At 37.1% G+C, this 13166-nt stretch overlaps 1 protein-coding gene across 4 annotated transcripts in view; it reads left to right on the top strand.

Annotated features, from left to right (window-relative positions):
• Positions 1–13166, top strand: part of COP1 (COP1 E3 ubiquitin ligase) — a 252902-nt gene that overhangs the window by 36961 nt on the left and 202775 nt on the right. For 2 of the 4 annotated variants that reach the window (XM_045983211.1, XM_045983214.1), the window contains exons 4-6: positions 3489–3565; positions 4256–4375; positions 9496–9564. In XM_045983211.1, coding sequence (XP_045839167.1) covers positions 3489–3565; positions 4256–4375; positions 9496–9564 — 266 coding nt within the window. The remainder of the gene's footprint in view (positions 1–3488; positions 3566–4255; positions 4376–9495; positions 9565–13166) is intronic. The other 2 variants (XM_045983212.1, XM_045983213.1) reach the window with 2 other exon arrangements.

The following is a 13166-nucleotide window of genomic DNA, read 5'->3' as shown; positions in this document are numbered from 1 at the left end:
TGAGCCGAAGGCAGCTGCTCAACTGACTGAGCCACCCAGGCATCTGAAAAAAAGCATTTATTGATTTATCATCAAAAATAGTCTTAATGGTCAGTTAGTTAACAAGTGAAGTCCTTTCTTTAATTTTAATGAAAACAAAGAATTAGAAGCCAAACACTCAGAGATTTGTTTTTTTGGTCATTTATAATCATTTACTTTTTTGTCGAGATGAGTACTTTGATTTTTCCTTTCCTGCCCTAAACTATACCACAGACCCTTTTTCTTCTGACTTTCCTTCCTCCATCTCTTCTACCTTCCACTATATTCTATTTCATTACCCTTTATACCCTTGCTCTTCCAACACATTCACTATTCTTTCCATCCTGCTTGGTCTTGTTACTAGAAGGTTCTTGCAAGGTGAAGTGTTCCTGTCCCTGTTCCCATCTATCCTGCACCTGCCCACCTCCCCCCAATTCCTGCAATTGCTCTCCTCTGCTCCTGCCAAGACTTGCTCTCTAGCTCTCCCTATCCCTCTCTCCAGCTACCTGCCTTCATCTCTCTCCCTTGCTCATTCTCTTTTCTAGCTTTCTCTATGTGTAAAATTTATAAATTGAATTTTATCACCCTTCGGAATAGCATTATTATTCTTTGAAGGGATAATGAGAATGCTAAGTTTAAAATAACTGTTAAAAAAAAAAGTATATAACATCCTTACTACTGCCAGGTAGTGTCCTAAGTGCTTTATGTAAGCTAACTCATTTAATTTTCAGTCTTATGAGAAAAGTACTATTGTCATCAACATCCTCCTTCGGGTGAGGAAACTAAGGTACAGAGAAGTTGGGTTACTTTTATAAACTTATACAATAGTATTGGTGGAATTGGGATTTGGTCCTAAGCCATCTGTTCCACAAGGGTATATGCTTTAACTACTCTTCTGCTTCTAAAAATATAGTTACTAGAATGGAAGCTTTAGCAGTAGAAATGCATTGTTTGTTCTTAGTACTGTGGCCATTTCAAGGGTCCAGACACAATTATGGATATAGAATATCTTTCAAATTCAGTGATATGTGAGATTTCTGAGGAAAATGCAATTTGGTATACACATGTAAAGTATTTAAGTTGAAGTCCCATTTTTATTCAGATGTTTAATTCTGTAACTGAAACATTAAACTCTTATTTATGAGCTTCTCTTTATTCCCACTTCATTAGTTTGAGCTCTCCTTTCTCTTTCCTGGGTTATAATGGTAACTTTACTTGTGAGATACATACCAGGCTCTTCAGAATCAGGTTCTCGTCTATCTTCATTTCCAGCCTTAGTTCATAACCTATTAATCATTAACAAAATCACTTTGACCCTGTGTTTCAGCCATATTGATTTAAAGTCATCTTATCTCCTGGTCTTGTATGACTTTAACCCCTTCTTTCTCACACCCTTCTCTTAATTCTTTTCCACTTCTTTTTCTGCTTAATGAATCTCTGTGTGGATGTTATGGCCCAATTCTAATGTCACCTTCTGTGTGTAGCCTGCTTGCTCACTACTGTAGCTCCTGATTGCTCCTTGTCCTGTGTTCTTTTTAAGTCTGCTTCAGTGATAGTACTATCCCATTGTGTTATACCTACTGTGTCATATATATTTGTCTTCCTACTTAGAGTTGCTCAAGTCTTAGATTGCATCTTACTTAGATTGAGTCTTACTTATCTTTGAAGCTTGGATTCCTAGTATGGGCCTTATACTTCTCCGGTTTGTTTGGAAATATTTATAGTTAGATTGTGGTATAGTGGAAAATATTAGATATTGGATTTGTATCCCAACTCGGTTTTGTACTCTCTGTCACCATGAGTAAGTTCTTGATGTTCCCTCTAATATTCCCTTATCTCTAAAATGGGGAGAATAACTCATAGGATCATGTCTATAAAGTGCTAGCCTAGGGCTAAACTGATTTAGTGCTAGTTTCTTTTTTTTCTTTTTCTTTCTTTCTTTTCTTTTCTTTTCTTTTTTTTTTTTAGTATTTTATTTATTTATTTGGTAGTATAAGCAGGGGGAGTAGCAGTGGGAGGGGGAGAAGCAGACTCTCTGCTGAGCAGGGGCCCTAATGCAGGGCTCCATCCCAGGATCCGGCGCTCATGATCTGAGCTGAAGGCAGACATTTAACCAACTGAGCCACCCAGGAGCCCCTAGTTTCGTACTCTTTTTTTTTTTTTTTTAATATTTTATTTTATTTATCAGAGAGAAGGAGAGAGAGAGAGAGCACACAGGCAGGCAGAGGTGGAGAGAGAAGCAGGCTCCCTGCCGAGCAAGGAGACCATGCGGGACTCGATCCCAGGACCCTGGGATCATGACCCGAGCTGAAGGCAGCGGCTTAACCCACTGAGCCACCCAGGCGTCCCTAGTTTCGTATTCTTTATCAGAATTTTTTTGTTGTTATTGTTTGTTTGATGTTATCAGTTCATCCTTAAAGACAGAAGAAAAAGATTTGTAGAATTGGAAATTCAGTGGTTCAGGGATATGATTAAGTTCTTTACATCTTTTTGTTCCTCCATCCTAGCATGTATTGGTTCTTTGACTAGCTACTCTAAGATTGTAGGATGGCTCTGAGTAGTTCCAGGCATCATCTCTTAAAGAAGGGAGGGAAAGAACTTCTTTTCTTCCTATCCATTTCTTTCTGAAAGACAGCATACCCTTTATTGATTAAAACTGGGTCACGTACTTAATTCCATGTCAGTTATTGCAAGGGTGTGAATGCCAAGATTGGCTTCAGTTAGTCAAGAATCATAATGTTGGGCTGGGGTGGGACCTAGCTTTTCTGAAAGCATGTGGCTTAGAAAAAAAATTTATGTTGTTTTTAAAAAAAGGGGGTGGGTGGGATGGTTTTGGATAGGTAACTGACAGTATCTGCCATAGTATTTATAGGAAAGTAACAAAAAGAAGAACAAATAAGAATCTCTAGTGTCTACCTTAGAGAGTCAACCAGGTACCATGTGGAGGATGCAACAGACCAACGCAGTGAGGAATTGTCTCCCCCAGGTGCTGATAGTATCATAATTGAGATGTGTACGAGAAAGTACATATTCCAGAGAATTCTCCTTTAATATAGTGGTAGTAGGGGCGCCTGGGTGGCTCAGTGGGTTAAGCCGCTGCCTTCGGCTCAGGTCATGATCTCAGGGTCCTGGGATCGAGTTCCGCATCGGGCTCTCTGCTCAGCGGGGAGCCTGCTTTCCTCTCTCTCTGTCTGGTTCTCTGTCTACTTGTGATCTCTCTCTGTCAAATAACTAAATAAAATCTTTAAAAAAAAATAGTGGTAGTAATAATAGCAGTTGTAGCATTAGAATCTATGGAAAATTGTTTTCTAATTTGAAATAAAGTGAAAGCCTAACATTTTCTGCTTAACATCTTTTTAATTTGGGGGCTTTTAAAAGTGAAAATAGAACCCGTTTGAACAGAACAATTAGATGATACATTTAACAACAATGCAAATTATATGTGCTTTTTGTTTTGTTTCTCTTTTCAGTGAATGAGCTCATTCTCAAACAGAAGCAAAGATTTGAGGAAAAGAGGTTCAAATTGGACCACTCAGTGAGTAGCACCGTATGTTTCAACTCTTATTACTACTTTTTAATAAATTTAAATTTGTTTTTTTTATTGGTCTAGTATTAATTAGATATTAGAGCTTAGTATGTCATTGATTTTCTTTAAGAAGAAAATTTGTTTAAGATTATTTTGTTTAATAAAGAACTTTTGTTACCTGCATCGTCTAAAATTTAATGATCATCTTTTGAAAGGTCTTCTGGGATCACATTGAGTCAGAGTTGTCTTGTAGTACATGGCATTTAGAGGGTTATATGGCAAGGTGGAACTACAGTTGGTAATCTGGAAAAACTTCTGGAAGATTCTCAATTTAAGAGAATCAGTCCTAAGTTATTGAAGGAAGTGAGCCTAAATTAATACCTTACCAGGTACAAAGTTGAAAATATAGCTAGACAAATAATTAAAATCCAAGCACTTATTTTGAAGGGAGTTACACCTTTAGACATGCTCACTTAACATTTGTCTTGAATATGCCTTTTGTATCTGTTACCCAGATTGATTTAAGAGAGAAATAGTGTTTAATTATAATTAGAAGGCAATGGGGAACTATTGTCTAGGAAGGAGTAGGTTAGAATATTATAGTGTATTTTTGATATCTATGTAATAAACATAATTAGGAAGTAGCAGTTAAACATTTTAGGGTCTCTAAAACAGTCTCCTTAGGAAGTTACTCTGTTTCTTCGTTTTTAGAATGGCCACAGGTGGCAAATATTTCAGGATTTGTTGGGAACTGATCAAGATAACCTTGATTTGGCCAATGTCAACCTCATGTTGGAACTACTAGTGCAGAAGAAGAAACAACTGGAAGCAGTAAGTGGCAGTTGAACTTTATTTTATTTATTTATTTTTTATTGTGTTATGTTATTCACCATAAAATACATCATTAGTTCATGATGCAGTATTCCAAGATTCATTGTTTATGTATAAAATCCAGTGCTCCATGCCATAGGTGCCCTCCCCCTAAAACCCCCTCCCCTCTAAAACCCTCAGTTGGCAGTTGAACTTAAAAAAATTTTAAGTGGTAGTCTTTATTGCATTGGAAAAGATCTAGAAATGTTTAAAAATGATGGGAGAGTATCTGTCACTCAGTCTATCCACTTTTATTCAGTAAGAAAGAGCATGCACAAGGTATCACTTCTAACAGTGCCCTTTTTCAAGTAAAAGATTTCTTACAAGTTGTGGTGGCTCATTTATATTCAGAAAAACTTAGTGATAAGAAAGATCATGACAAAATATAGTTTCATTTTATTAAAAAATTTTTATTTTTTTAGATTTTATTTATTTGACAGAGAGAGTAATCACAAGTAGGCATAGAGGCAGGCAGAGGGAGAGGAGGAAGCAGGCTCCCCGCTGAGCAGAGAGTCCGATGTGGGGCTCAGTCGCAGGCAGCGGCTCAACCCATTGAGCCACCCAGGTGCCCCTACAGTTTCATTTTGTTTTATTTTATTATTTTTTAAAGGTTTTATTTATGTATTTGACAGACATCAGGCTCTCTGCTCCCCGTGGAGCAGAGAATATTATAGTGTATTTTTGAGGATACTCTGCTCTCTGCTCCCCGTGGAGCAGAGAGCCTGATGTGGGGCTCGATCCCAGGACCCTGGGATCATGACCTGAGCCGAAGGCAGAGGCTTAACCCACTGAGCCACCCAGGCGCCCCTACAGTTTCATTTTAATAGGGAACAGTTATATTGGTGATTTATCTTCTAATGAATATATTCCTTGCTACATCTTCCCTTATTCACATATGAGATTTGGAAGATAAAATAGAGATTATTTTTACTTACATAAAAATCCTTTTAGCAGGTGTTTGTTGGTGGCAGCTGTAGTGTATGGCTTAAATAAAGGCATTTAGAAAGATGGGAAGTGGAACTAAATATATCCTGTTTCATGTAATAAAATATAAATAAATGTAAAATTGCGTTTATTTCATGTAAATAGATATAAACGATATAAAGTATAAACAATGTGAAATGTTTATAAATAATATAAAATGTGAATTTGCATGTATTAGGAATTGAATATGATCCATTAGGAGCAACTCACACCTCAGCATAAGTAGGTATCCCCTTGACCTAGCTGAAACAAAAGCGGGAATCTACTGACAGGGTAAGGGAGTGAGTAGCTGACATATGTGAAAAGGAAGTGTTTAGCAACCAAATATTGGGAAGATTGGAACCATAGCCAGCTTTTCTGGAGACTAAAAGGAAATGAGATCAGGCACTTGAATGTTGGATCATTCTTTGGTGCTTCTCATGTCTGTTTCTTTGGGACAGGTCTGATTTTCGTTTCTCAGATATTTATAACATAATGTGGTCATTTGCACTTTCTTCATCTATAATTATTTATTTTTTGATAGAAGAAAAGGGATTTCCTTTACAATTTCAAAATTCTCTGGGTGGATTACTAATACAGCTTAGATCTGGATTCCATTTGATTGAATAGGAATCTTAGTAGAAGAAGGAAATAGCTTAGATTGTGCTTACCAAAATGATTCTCCCATTCTGGGTGGCAGGGGGTGGGCAGGGCTGGTAGAAATTTCTCCCATACTTTTTGGGAAATGGGCCTTTATCTTTAATTAATTAATTAATTTTAGTTTTACTGAGGTATAATTGACATATAGTACTGTATAAGCTTAAGCTATACAGCATAATGACTTGACATACATGTTTTGTGCAGTGATTACCACAGTTCTCTTCCTCAGCCCCCCTTCCCCATGCTCACACATGTGCTCTCTCTCTTAAATAAGAAATCTTTTTAAAGTAAATTGGGCTCTGTGCTGGGCATGGACCCTGCTTGGGATTCTCTCCCTCTCCCTCTGCCGCTTGCATGCTCCGGTGTGTGCTCATGTGTGCTCTGTCTCTCTCTCGCTCTCTCTCTCAAAAATAAATAAATAATAAAAAAAATTAAAAGAAGTGTATATAAGAAGTTTCATATTGTAGTTATCCTTTTGACATATGCTTCTTTGTTTACTTTTTGAGGTTTATGTTGGTAAATATAGATCTAGTTCCTATTAACTTATTCATGGTAACCCATTGCATGAACATATCTGTTGCCCTGTGGTAGATATTTGTGTTCTTCCTAGTTCTTAGCTGTGAGTGTCATTACTACATTTAATATTGTTATACATGTTTCCTTGTGCTCATGCATATACACTTAGTGTTTTAAGGACTGAAATTACTGTTTATAGAATTTACATGCACATTTTAACATATCAGAATTGCCAGGTTGCTCTTTTGTATTATATGAACACCTGGTATTTTCTCATTTTTAGTTATTGCGAGTCTGATAGTAGTCTGGTGTGTGTGTGTGTGTGTGTGTGTGTGTGTGTGTGTGTGTGTGTGTGTGTTGGATGTTGCTACTTTTCCAAATAGATATTTTGGTAATTGAATTTTAGTTGAATTGCATTGTGGTCAGACAACATGATTTATATGATTTTAGATTGGATATTTTTCTTGATTTCATTTTATTTGCTTTGTGGGTTTATCTTGGTACATTTCTGTTTTGTTTCTTAGTGGTTGCTTTTGTTTTTCGTTTTTTGTTTTGTTTTTAGATTTTATTTGAGAAGGAGAGAGAATATGAGGGGGTTGGGGGAAGAGCAGAGAGAGAAGCAGATTTCCTGCTGAGCAGGGAGCCTGATGTGGAACTCTATCCCAGGACCGTGAGATTACAACCTGACTTGAAGGCTGTTGCTCAACTGACTGAGCCACCCAGGGACCCACTTTTGGGTCTTTAATACAATTGTTGTTACATTGTGCCTTCAAGTAATATCCTTCATCTATCTATATTTACAAGAATCTTACAGTAATATACTTCATTTCCCCTCTCCTGGCCTTTGTGCTTATTTTTTCCTATAGTTTATTTCTATATACTGATAGGGGTTTATTAAAAATACAATTTTGTCGGGCTGCTGGAAAGATGGCACAGTAGAGGATCCTGGGCTCACCTGTTGCCGTGTGACCACCTAGAGAACACCTACATCGGCATAAATGACCCAGAAAGCAACCCGAAAACTGGCAGAACAGACTCCACAGCCCTATGTAGATAAGAGGCCACAACGAAGCAGATCCACTGTTTCTGATTGCTCTTGGCAGGATCCCATCAAAGCAGGGCCACAAGCCTGGCGGTGTGGGCACAGCCCAGACAAGGGTCAGTATCACTCCAAAGTAAGTCCTGCTCCAGGGAGAGTGGAAGATAACTGCATACCAGTCTGACTGTGACCCCAGCAGTAGGCTGAGGGCAGGTAGCTGGTCTGACTGCAGGCCCTGCCCACCAACAAAAGCTTCTCGGGGGACAACAGAGGGAAAGTGCCTGCAGTTTGGTGCTTATTCATCTCTGGCAGATAACCTGCTCTGATTCAGCTCAAGCCCAAGGCCATCCTGGACCAGCCCACTAACACCACAGGCACATCAGACTCTGCCCACAACAGGCAGAAAGCCATTGTAGGCTGGAGTGAAGGCAAATACAGCTCCACAGCAATGAAAGGACACTCCTGTAGCAACACACATAGAAGACACCCCGAAGCACTATTTTCTGGTGAAAAAGAGACATTGCACTGCACGACCTCTTCTTCATAAAGCCACTACTTATTTATTCATTTATTTATGTATTTATGTATTTATTTTTTTATTTGACAGACAGCGAACACAAGTAGGCAGAGAAGCAGGCAGAGAGAGAGAGGAGGAAGCAGGCTCCCCACGGAGCAGATAGCCCGATGCGGGGCTCGATCCCAGGACCCTGGGATCATGACCTGAGCCGAAGGCAGAGGCTTTAACCCACTGAGCCACCCAGGCGCCCCAAAGCCACTACTTTTAAGTGTGGGAGGCATAGCTGACTTTCCTAACACATAGACACAACAATGGACAAGAGAGGAATATGTCCTAAATGAAAGAGTGGAACAAAATCAGAGCAAGAGACTTAAACAAAATGGAGATAAGTAATATGTCTGATAGCAAATTTAAAGTAATGCTCATAAAGATACTCGCTAGAATTGAGAAAGGAGTGCAGAACCTCCATGAGATCCTCCAACAAGAGATAGGAGATGCAAAAAAGAACCAGATAGAGCTATTGGACTCATTAAATGTAAATAACAGTAGACCACCTGGAATAAATAACAACCAAGAGGAAGTAGAAGAACGGATCAGCCACCTGGAGGACAGAGTAATGGAAAGTAATCAAGCTGAGCAGATGAAAGGGGAAAAAAAATCCACAAAATGAGAATAGACCCAGGGAAGTCAGAGAGACTGTCAAGCATAACAGTCACTTGATAGGGATCCCAGAAGGAGAGAAGAATGAGAAAAGGGGGCAGAAGATTTGTCTGAAGAAACAATAGCTAAAAACTTACTGAATCTGGGGAAGGAAAGAGAAATCCAGATTCAGGAGGCACATAGAGCCCCCAACAAAACCAACCCAAAGAGGTCTGCACCAAGACAGAAAGTAAATAAGATGGCCAAAAATAGTGATAGAGTATTTTAAAGGCAGCAAGAGAAAGGAAAGCATGACATGGAAACCCCATATGGCTATGTTTCTTAAAATTAGTTTTAGTTTTGGGGAAAATGACTAGTTTTTTTTTTGTTCCTTAAGGATTTTGCTTATTTCAGAGAGAAAGGGAGAGGGAGAACGCACATAGGGGAGGGGCAGAAGGAGAAGCAAACTCCCCACTGAGCAGAGAGCCTGATGCCAGGATCCATCCCAGGACCCCGGGATTATGACCTGAGTAGAAGGCAGAGTCTTAACCAACTGAACCACCCAGGCACCCTGAAAACAGCTTGATTTTAAAAATGCTAGTTAGTAAATAGGAAAACTGATTAAATAGTAGTAATAGGCTAAATGGATGCATGAATTTCCTTCATACTGGTTATATTGTGGTGTTAAAGAAAACTTTGAACTCATAGTTATATTTTTAAAAGGACAATTATAATTTTCTATTATAGGAATCACATGCAGCCCAACTACAGATCCTTATGGAATTCCTCAAGGTTGCAAGAAGAAATAAGAGAGAGGTATATTATTTTGTATGTTATACATGATGTTTCATTTACTGTTGCTAACTATTCCCATTTTTCCCCATTTTTATAAAGGCATTTCATGCTAAAAAGTTTATTTATTTATTTATTTATTTATTTTTTTAAAGATTTTATTTAGTTATTTGACAGAGAGAGATCACAAGTAGACAGAGAAGTAGGCAGAGAGAGAGAGAGAGGGAAGCAGGCTCCCTGCCGAGCAGAGAGCCCGATGTGGGACTCGATCCCAGGACCCTGAGATCATGACCTGAGCCGAAGGCAGTGGCTCAACCCACTGAGCCACCCAGGCACCCTAAAAAGTTTATTTAAACACTTAAGAAGTGTTTAAGTTGTAGGCAGTTTTCTAACTCTTTGTTATTTTAACTTCTTTTACCTTAGAACTTGATACTTTTAAAAAAATCCCTTTTTGGAGACGTGCTGAAAAGTTTTCTGTAGGATTGAATACAATGACTTACCTCAAAGCAGCAAAAAATAGAAAATGGAATTATCAAATGACAGCCTACCCTTCACCCTGAAAAGAAAATTTAGGAAACTTTAGATAATATAGTCTCGAGTAGAGAGTGTTTCAGATATTTCTTATGGCAAAAATACATGCTCGGGGAAAATGCAGATAAAAATATAGCTACCTACTTAAAACCTGGAAAGCATAAGGCATGAAGGATAGTGAAAAGATAATTTTTTAATTAATCTTATAATCAGAATGTTCTAATTTAACATTCATGGAATTTCTTAGTTATTTCAGACTTGTACAAAATATGGGAAAATCAAAGGCAAAATCCTGTGCTATGGGGACAATGCTGATATAACTTTGAAAGCAGTTTTATGTTTAAATTCCTAACTGTCACAAATCTCTTACATTTTTATTTTAGGCTGTCTAATTAGGTTGTTTTTTAGTCATTTTAAAAATATATGTAACATCTATAATGTGCTAAGTTCTAGGCTGTCTATTTTTGAAAATAAAAAAATGAGAGATGTCTTTATATTGATGAAGTACTGTTAGTGTACCTTGTCAGAACCTTTACATTATCTTAGTTTGGTATTTCCCCTTTTTTGATTATTCGTGATGTCTGTTTTTTTTAACTTTTTCATATTTTGTTCAAATTGGATTTTTCTGTATTATGATATTGTTAACAGCTAAATATTCTTTACATGGTTTATGACTATTTTTCTCTTATTCTTAAGCTTTGCTGAGCTAATAATTTTGATTTTAATATGTCTATGACAAAAAACATTATCTTCACTATAAATTTAAAAATTTCTTCCTCTCTGTTGCTTCTTGATCTTTTGGCTAAGATCAGGTGTAAAATTTATTCCTCTCGATTTTTTTTTTTCTTTTTTTTGGGTACTTTTTCAGCTTTGGTATGCATAAGAATCACCTGAAGATCCTGTTAGGCCCCATAATCTGCATTTCTAGCAAGCTTCAGCTGTTGATATTCTTGGTCCTTGGACTACATTTTGAATAGCAAAGCTGAAAATGTTATATATACAAATAAAATTACTAATTTAATATGTACACTCAACATATTTTTGTTATAGAAAATTCTTTGGAGAAGTGATGGTTTTTCATATTTCATAGATACCTCCCAACTTTAAAACAGAATGAAATTGTTTTGTAGTAGTTTCATATGCTTCTTTCTGCCTTAGACTTTGAATTCATTGAAAGTGGGATTAAGTACATGAGAAATTACCTGATAATGAATGAGTAAATGACTCAATTAAGTGTATAATTGAAATATGAGGATGTTTGGGTGTTAAATTAAATGGCTGGTCATTATCTATGTTCTGTATTATTTAAGGTTTTCATTAGCCCCTGAGGTTTTTCACTGCTTTTGTAGGGATCTATTAATGCTTGCAACAAAATTGTTAGATTTGATATGTCTCAGGTAATAAGGATACAGCATGGAACTCTAAAAAAAAAAAACCCCTGAAGATTCTGAGATTAATACCTTACTAGCAAGCTGGTGAGTTAGCCTGTCACCATTTCACTTGTGCTGTCTGTTCCATGAGACTGCTGGGCTGGAGATAGAGGACTTTATTATGGCACATCTGGCACAGCTGCTGCATGTGTTTTTCTCTGATCCTCAAGTCCAAAGGGGCAGTGTAGAGATGGGCTTAGGTGAATGCTGCCCATATAGTGGATTTATGTCATGACAAAGGAACCCTGAGCTTAGAAATTCCCAGTCTTTGAAAGGGGTCTGCTGGAAAACCTGTTTAGTCTTTGCCCTTCAGGGAGATACCATTTTTATCATATTGATCAGAAAACAAATCTGTCCTTTGTCCTGGAAAAAGTCACCATTTCTGTCTTGCCAGGGTGTTTGCTTTAGAAACATCCTTGAAAAGTAATTTGGAACAAAAGCTCTGACAGCATGTTCAGAAATGGGAGAGATCGATAGAGAATTGTTTCCTAGTAAATAACTCTTCCTGGTGATACGAATTTGTCCTTTCTCTGATGTGATGGCTGATGGCCTTGAGTAATACCTTCTGAGATACTGTGTTTGATCACATAGCTCTTAGTATCAGTGTTTCTATATTTTTTTCATTAAATATCTGGGTTAATTGTGCTATAGAATTTTACAGCTTAACTTTAGTTTGATCCTTGTGATTAAATGATTTCTTTTCCCCCCTTGAACCATATTTTCTAATGGTAGGCAATTTAACCAAGAAGTGCACTAGTTCTAAGTACTTCTGGATATTGGTGCCTTTTCTGTGCACTGATTATATTGTCATTAATACAATTTGGTTTTCTTTTTTTTAATGTATCCATGATTGAGTGATTTTGAGTATTTCGTATTTAATTATACAGGGGACTGAGGAGCTAGGTTAACAAAGATTTACAAATTTAAAAGTTTAGTGCTAGTTAACAGACTTTAAACATTTACAATTTTTAAAAAAATTTAAAAATTACTTTGAATTTCACGAACTTCTTCATAATTGGAGTTAGGTACAGTAGTGCTATGTAATCATAATAAACTTTAGTCTAGGGGCACTTGGGTGACTCAGTCAGTTAAGCATCTGACTCTGGATTTCAGCTCAGGTCCTGATCTCAGGGTTATGAGATCCAGGTGGGACAGGCTCTTGCATGGGTGTGAAGCCTGCTTGAAATTCTCTTTCCCTCTCCCTCTGTTCCTCCTCAACCCCTTCCTTCCACTTATGTGGATTTATTTCTCTCTCTCTCAAATAAATAAAAAAATAAACTTTAGGAAATTAGTTGATTAATACCTCATAATTTAGTACAGACAGAATAAAGTGACTATATTTTCTCACATATATTATTAAGTATTTGCATGCTTAACCCTCAAAATAAATATAGTTGTTAGAGTTCTTATATCCTGTTGTATAATTTATACTGGAACTTATTCAAGCAAAATATAGGCTGACCAGGAGGGAAACTACTACTTTTGAATTTATTTTTCTAAGATTAGCATTCAGACATTGGAAATTAACTTTGTGATCTTAGACTTAGTTTTTATTAGGGTTATGATGGGTATTGGTTTAGATATTGATATATATCAATCTAAGAAGTTAAATCTCCTTTTCAGATTTAACATACTTATTTACTTGAGTATCACATCTTGCTAGTC

Source organism: Meles meles, chromosome 17, assembly GCF_922984935.1.
Source record: "Meles meles chromosome 17, mMelMel3.1 paternal haplotype, whole genome shotgun sequence".
Taxonomy (NCBI): domain Eukaryota; kingdom Metazoa; phylum Chordata; class Mammalia; order Carnivora; family Mustelidae; genus Meles; species Meles meles.
The sequence above is the reverse complement of the archived record's forward strand: the minus strand, read 5'-3'. Positions and strand labels throughout refer to the sequence as shown.